Raw genomic sequence first — 7,551 nt, forward strand, 5'->3', positions numbered from 1 at the left:
ATATTATTTTAAGCTCCTAAAAAGTTAACACCTACTTTGCATTCCTCTTCATGGTCCCTGCCCTGGGGGACCCCTTCACTTTGAGGAATGTGGAGTTGTTTAAAAATGCATCCACTTTAGGGTTTCCCTGGTGGTCCAGTGGTAAAGAATCCACCTGCCAATGCAAGGGACACGGATTTGATCCCTGCTCTGGGAAGAACCACATGCCACAGGGCCACTAAACCCGGTGCGCTGTAACTACTAAGCCTGCATGCCTAGAGCCTGTGCTCCGCAGCTGCAACTAGAGAAAGCCTACACACAGCAGTGAAGACCCACCACAGCCAAAATAAACAAAAAAATGAAATAAATCTTTTAAAAAATTGCAACCACTTTAGTGTGTGGAGCAGAAGGAAGCTCAGGGTGACCCTGCCCCTGGTTGATGGAAAAAGATGTCTCTCTAGAGTCAATATTCTTTAATTATGCAAAATTTATTGAGAAAGAAAAGAATGTTGAGAGATGGGGTAAAGGAATAGGAAAGACGGAGGGCAGAGAAGGATGGGTAATGGCATGGAGAGGAAAGATAGGATATTAGAGCTTCTGGTCTGACAGGCAGAGAAAGATGTAATTAGCAGTTGCCTGGGGAAGACACTAAATATAAGTTGAGTCCATTAGTGTGGTGGAGGATTTTTGTGCCTGAGTCAGATAAAGAAGCCAGGGCATAGGCTGCTAGATCTTGTTGCAGAAAGACTGATTTCGACAGCATATAATTTGCATCCTGGTTCCGTGGGAGAAGAGGTTCATGGATGGGCACATGTTCTCACAGCCCTGAACCATGAATTGAAGTTTTCCACCTGAAAGAAGCAGAGACAGACTGTAAAGAGCACAGAGCTTCCTTGTTGAATCTTACCTTTCATCGTGGTGCCTAGAGTCCCTACACAGGCGTGACCAAGTCCTCCAACTTGCATATTCTTTCTCCCTTCCCCTTCCACCTACTGCTTCTGGGCTGTTTCCCCATCAGTTGCCTACTCTCTCTAGTGAGGGGCCAGACAAACCACAAGAGAAGTCAGGCAATGGGGTTCACAGGATAAAGTAACCGAGATCCCTTCCCTTATTTGAGGGATAAGGACTGAATGTGGGCTTTCCAGGTGGCTCAGTGGTAAAGAACCTGCCCACCATTGCAGGAGACACAGGAGATGCAAGTTCGATCCCTGGGTCAGGAAGATCCCCTGGAGGAGGAAATGGCAACCCACTCCAGGATTCTTGCCTGGAGAATCCCATGGACAGAGGAGCCAGGTGGGCTACAGTCCATGGGGTCACAAAGTGCTGGACACCTCTGAGCAACCGAGCACAAGGACTGAGTCTAAGGGTGGAGGGGTGTGGGAATACACTCAGACAGGCCTGGCAACTTGTGAACACAGACTAGTGGACAACTGTTGACTACTTAATTCATTTATTCAATACTTACTAAATGCCTGCCATGGACTGGGCATTGTGCCAAGTGCTAGGAATATATAGCCATGAACAAGATAGACACATTCCTGAGCTTGCAGTCAATGTCCCACTGGCTCAAGGGGCAACTCACACATTAATAGGAAGAGACAATCTCCCTGTCTTCTTTTAAGACATCGGAGGCCTTTGGGGAAGGGCCTCTCCCTCAATAGCTGGAGTTCTACTCTTGATTCTTGTAAGAATTGAGGTCCTCTTGAATCTCTAAGCTTCTAGGGAATCCCAGCTTGATCCCTCCTCCGGCTCCTGCCACCCTAACCACCCCCTCCCCCATCAGTACTCAAGCTGGGTGATGAGTTCTGTGTCAAAGACCAGCCCATGAAGTCCCCACATACCTTCAAAGATCTTCTTTAACATGCACTGCTGGGAGTTCTGAGTGGAGCAGACTCCCTCTCCACGAAGACATTTTCCTTGGTCGTTCATGTAAGAGCATGTGTGGCAGCTTAACGATGGGCCTGAAAAATTTAAGATCAGCCTGATGAAAGAACCCTGTGATCGAGGTGTGTAGCCTTGCGTCACACCTCTGGGGAGGGATGATAGACAACAAGTAGAACCATTTTGTAGGTCTGAAAAAGCATCTTTTCTCTTCCATACCAGAGAAAATGACTTCCTTCTTACTGCTTCATCTATGATATTCATTGCTGATGAATCCCACCTTTCTCCCTCTAGTACTGACTTTAATTCATAGCCCAGTGGCTTCCTGGACATTGATCATTAGATGCCCTTCTGCTGTGTCTAACTCAGTGGAAGCAATGGAACTTTTCACATGACGTTCATACTCCTCACGATACTCTCACTTATCCACAAGGCACACACGCAGTAAAATTTGACTGATTAATAAGCTGTGTTAAGGACTCCCCTGGTGATCGAGTGGTTAAGACTTCTTCCAGTGCAGGGGGAGGGAAGGGTTCAATCCCTGGTTGGGGAGCTAAGAACCCACATGCCTCAAGGCCAGAAGATCAAAACATAAAACAGAAGCAGTACCATAAAATTCAATAAAGACTTTTTAAATGGGATGCATCAAAAGTAAATAACAAAGAAAAGATAAATTGCTTTTTTTTTTTTAAAAAAAAAGACTATGTTGGAATGTTCTAATGTTGCAAACCTCATAAAGTGTTTATATCAATTCGCTACTCTCAAATTCACCTCAATTAGGGCAGTTTGTCACAAAGGGCAGAGCCTCTCTGAAATGACTCAATATTGCCTATTTCCACTGCCAATTTCCTAATTAAGGAAGCATAAAGGGGAATGAATATGGGCTTTGGAGTCATACTTCAGTGTGAATCCTAGGTTTACTTCTTGAAAGCCAGATGAGGTAAACCTCAGTTCTCTCTTCTGAAAATTTGGAATACTGCTACTTACACAAGTGGGGTGAACATAAAGTGTTTATGTCTAGTAATAACTTGAGACATTAAACCTTAAATCTTGTTTTCCTTCCTTGAACAAACCCTTGTAAAAGCCAAAGAACTGCAGTTGTCCTGAGAACTTATTTCTGTATCTTGCGGACAAAAGTGTTGGTATGCTTTACTTTCCATTGATAAAAGAAACGTTCACATATTGAGGTCTAGAGAAGTCATTCTGGCTTATACATGAGTTAACTTGAATTTTTTGCTAACTACAATAGCTTCTTTGTGGCCTATCAAACATACATTTTACATCTCCTTTAGTAAAGAAAAGATCACATTGACCAGAAGTTAAAAAAAAAGTTCACATTAAAAATAGATTAAATACCCTTCTTTCTGGGACACTGATTCAAGTCCTCCTCTGATGATTAAACTTCCTTTCCAGGTGGGGAGCCCAAACTGTACGTGCTGTATGTGTATGAACTGGTCTGTTGTGTATTTTTAAAACCGTGAAGAAATATATCCCTGACTCGTTCAGTATGCCTTGTCTGGACGAGATATAAAACTGTGCCCAAAACTGCTTCTCCAGGGCCGTTTCTCAGACTAGTCTGCAAAGCCAACTAGTCCTCAGTTTGGCTCAAGTAAAACTTTTCTATTATTAATGATTGTTTATTATTTCCACTGACATCATGTTCAGACCAAAAAAAGCCCAGAGCTGCCTGTTCTGGTGCTAGCCATGTTATTGGAGGATTTGCAAAGATTTTAACATAGTTTGTGACCAGGCCGATTTAACCTGAAGCTCACTAAGGTTGTCTTCCATGAGCCCCTTCTTCCAGTGGAGCTGTGGGCATTCATTTTCATAATTCCTTATGTGGAATGAAGTTGCAGGGGCAGCTGGCAGTTTGTGTTTTGTTTTTCTTAAAGAGGGCCCTCTGAACTGTTTAGCCTTCAAAAGCCCCACAACACCTGAATTCTGCCTCTGGGGATTATTGCAAAGAAATGTAAAGAGATCCTTTGAGAGAGTTGTTTGCTCTGTGTCTGGACTGTTCTTTCTTCTGAATGCCTTAAAACTGGCTTTCTTGATGTGCCACCTACTTCCCACCGAAAGTCAAGGAAGGGCACCCATGCAAATATGACTCACCTGAAAATGTGCTTGAAGGTGGGAGTTCTGAGGGCTGTTCCCCTGATGATTCACCCGAGACCTGTTCGGCTGAGGTCGGTTCAACTGCAGACTGCTCCCCTGCAGGTTTATCACTTGCAACCTGTTCGTTTGTGGGCTGTTCACCTATGGCCTGTTCACCGACAGACTGTTCGCCTAGAGGCTGCTCACCTATAGGTTGTTCCACAGAAGGTTGTTCACCGGAAGTGTGCTCATTCAGAGTGCGCTCACCTGCAGCAGCCTCCCCTGTAGCATGCTCAACCGCAGTAGCGTGATCAACTGAAGCGGGCCCACTTGCGTGTTCAGCTGCCAACGGCTCACCAGAAGCATGTTGAGCTGCGGCAGTCTCACTTGAGCCATGCTCACTTAAAGAGTTGTCGAGTGAAGAAGTCTCATATAAAGCCTCATCCGAAGGGTTTGCAAGTGAAAAGTAGTCACTTGAGAGTTGCTGAACTGGTGCTTGATGATCCGTAGAGCCAAGAAGCTCATCAGATTGAGCTGATGCTCCTGGGATGGAGAAGTAATAGAAGAGAGATGGTGAGGGTGAGAGAGGATGTCCCGGTAAGGAGTCCTTTCCTATGGAGCAAGGCTCATGTGGGATCGCTAGGTTTCTGGGGATCTGGTCAAGCACCTGAAGATACTGCAGAGGCTGGAGGCAGTCAACCGATTGCTCGAGGGACCATGAAGGCCAGGGGTGTTACTGAACTGCAGAGAATACCTTAGTGATTGAAGGGAAGAATTTTAAGATCCGCAATATTTGTGTGGATCTGTGTACCCTGAGTGGGCACAGGGGCACCAAAAGCGCCTGTGCCTCCCTGACAAAGCCAGCATCAGGAAATCAGCATCCCATCGTTCATGTAACCAGAATTCCACCGCTCGCCTCCCTCCAGTTCCCCTGTGGGTGAAAAGTTGGAATGGAGATACAACAGAGAGACACTCTGCAGTGTTTCAGCAACTGAGTAATTCTAGCTGAAACCGAGGGCGGAAGACTTTAAACTTCAAACAAAATGAATTTGAAACTAGAGATGACAAATATATAATGAGGCCACGAAAATTACCAGAAAGGATTAAGACCTTTATTTGGCAAGTTCATGTTTTTTCCCACACCCAATCCCTTATCCATGTGGTTGGGAACCGAAAACCAAGTTGCTATGAATTATTAAGATAAAAATATGGTGTACTTCTATATCTCTGCATTGAGATTCCTTTTGATGTACCATTTACTCCTACTTCATGGAGTTGTCATGAGTCTTCAATAAGGTAAATTGTGAGGTGCCTAGTCCATTGCTGAGGTGCTCAATTAACTTTAATTTTTCCTCCTCCTGACCTTGCGTTTGGAATTACAAAACTCGTAGCTGGTCATTCTCTCTGACCTGTCTCTCCTACATTTAATCGAGTTTATCAATGACCGTCAGACAAATACTCCTTAAGTACAGTTTTTATTTTATTAAGTGTAGCATCATGCAGACAATTTAATTATTACTCTGTTTAAAATTATTATTACTCTTTGAGTAACTGATTTAGGTTGAATAACCTAGAAGAGGGTGGGGAATAGACTTGAATGATGAGTATGTTATTAATCCTATCAAAAAGCTGAGAGGAATATAATATAGTCAGTATCATCCTGATTATAATCCTGTAAGAATTTGTGTGTGTGTGTATCTTGAGTGATTTCAAGTCCTTATAACCAATGACTTTCAAAAGACTAGCATTAGAATCTGTTGATGAAGAAAGATAAGATGGACTAAGGCTTTTGCATAAGCGCTCCACTGTGTACACTCTTTGCAGACTTGTGAGTCTGCCAGCCTCCTCTGTCCATGGGATTTCTCCAGGCAAGAATACTGGAGTGGGTTGCCATCTCCTCCTGACCCGGGGATAGAACCTGTGTCTCCTGCATTGGCAGGTGGATTCTTTACCACTCTGCCACGTGGGAAATCCGACTAAGGCTTTTAGGAGTTTTTAATTTTAAGAAGTTGTTACAGAAATACCACCTGCTTGACTGATTCTTCAAAAGTGAACAGAAGTTTTAACAAAGAGATTTTTGATACAGAAAAAAAAAAAGAGGCTTGAAAAAGCACACTCCTTTCTTAGTCATTCTTGTCATTTATGACTTACTACCTCACCAAGTGGCTGGCACATACTACCATCTTGTAACTTTGTTTCTGAGTCAAGTTTTGAAAACCGAAGAGGGCAAAAGACAAAATTTCAGAGAACCAACATTACAGAAAACACTCTCATTTAATGGAGAACTCGAAACTCATGGCCTCTCACTTCTGCAGGAGGAAGAAGGGAATAGAGCTCATCCTGAATGGGGATCCTGAAAGGAAAAACGGATGACTGAACGGACAGACCCGAGCCGGGAAGGGGAGGCTTCTAGGATCTCTGGCCCCGGGATGACTTTCAGGCATACCTCACTGCCTTCTCCTGTGTCTTTCCTTCTGCCTTAACTACACAAGCATCCCATACACTCAGTTCACTGGGGCAAACCTTCCGAGACTTCCAGAACCCTAGACCTGTCTTCTCATTTCACAGAGCAGCAGGTACAATATCGAGTGGCTGAAAGTATTAGGAATGAGACTGTGCCAAGCCAGTCTCTAATGGTGAAGCCATTAACTAGGGGGAATCAACCAATTCAGCAACTCTCAGAGTTGAACTTGTTCAGCCACTCCTGCTTCAGGTTGGTCTGGGTAACTAAGAACTGGTCTTCCTTCTTCAAGGGCCTTAAACAGGCCTCTTCCATGTCCACCTGGAGCCAAGAGAGAGGACTCACCTCTGGCAGATCCAAGGAAACACAGACTCACTAGTAGAAGGAAATTCTTCATCCGGATTTTGGGCAAGAGGGGACCCTGGTGTGGGGCACCCAAGAGCAGTGAAGAAAAACTGTGAGCAGAGGCTTCCAGTGCTGAGCCACAGAGGCTGGGAATTCCAGAACCTCAGAAACAATCCATGATTCCTCACAATGGGTTGTGCTGATCAGGTGCCTGATCCGGCATGTTGACGCTCTGGCAACCCCCAGCAAACCATACTGTCAGGGCTGATATCCCTGTGCCTGGCACTTTACTGTGGCTCTCTGCCTTTTCTTTAAAAAATCAAGTTGCCAAAATAACATATATACTCTCTGTAATAAATTTTAAAAGCCATTTACTCTCTTTTTAAAGTGTTCATGACAGTGAGATGTGATTTTTTTTTATTTGGTTCTCTGTATGAGCCCTTTTATTTTGGTCGGGGGCCTCAGAAGGCTGATCTCTACTGATCACCTTGAAGACTGGCTGGGTTTGGCTTCAGATTGAGTTCAGCCAGTGGAAGACTGGAGAAGGGAACACACACACACAGATTGAGACTGAAGTATTTATTCCTCCTATGATCTTCCTACCACAGTTCTGATGCCGGCTGGGTCTTGACAGGACAGTTTCTGTTGAGTGTCTCTCCTCGTGGCTCCAGTTCTCCACCAGGCTATGGTAGCATGGCTTCCTTCCCCTCCTGCTCTGGGGCCTAAGAAGGATGATGATTTCTTACTGTTGCTAAACCTGGATGCCCCAACTTTATTTTTGTAATTGTTTCCTT

General features: G+C 44.4%; 1 protein-coding gene across 3 annotated transcripts; it reads right to left on the bottom strand.

Annotated features, from left to right (window-relative positions):
• Positions 1-352: 352 nt before the first annotated feature.
• Positions 353-6,809, bottom strand: ACRV1 (acrosomal vesicle protein 1). 3 transcript variants are annotated; one of them, XM_040255821.1, is made up of 5 exons: positions 6,758-6,809; positions 4,426-4,494; positions 3,970-4,233; positions 1,821-1,940; positions 353-830 (listed from the first exon to the last, which is right to left on the bottom strand). In XM_040255821.1, exons 1-5 carry the CDS (start codon positions 6,807-6,809, stop codon positions 706-708), a joined length of 630 nt encoding a protein of 209 aa, XP_040111755.1. In that variant the 3' UTR covers positions 353-705. The 3 variants fall into 3 exon arrangements, with proteins under 3 accessions (XP_040111755.1, XP_040111754.1, XP_040111753.1); XM_040255820.1 differs by having other exon boundaries at positions 4,024-4,494; XM_040255819.1 differs by having other exon boundaries at positions 3,970-4,494.
• Positions 6,810-7,551: the final 742 nt, after the last annotated feature.

The sequence above is a fragment of the Oryx dammah genome, unplaced genomic scaffold (assembly GCF_014754425.2).
Source record: "Oryx dammah isolate SB20612 unplaced genomic scaffold, SCBI_Odam_1.1 HiC_scaffold_15, whole genome shotgun sequence".
In the NCBI taxonomy this organism is placed as follows: domain Eukaryota; kingdom Metazoa; phylum Chordata; class Mammalia; order Artiodactyla; family Bovidae; genus Oryx; species Oryx dammah.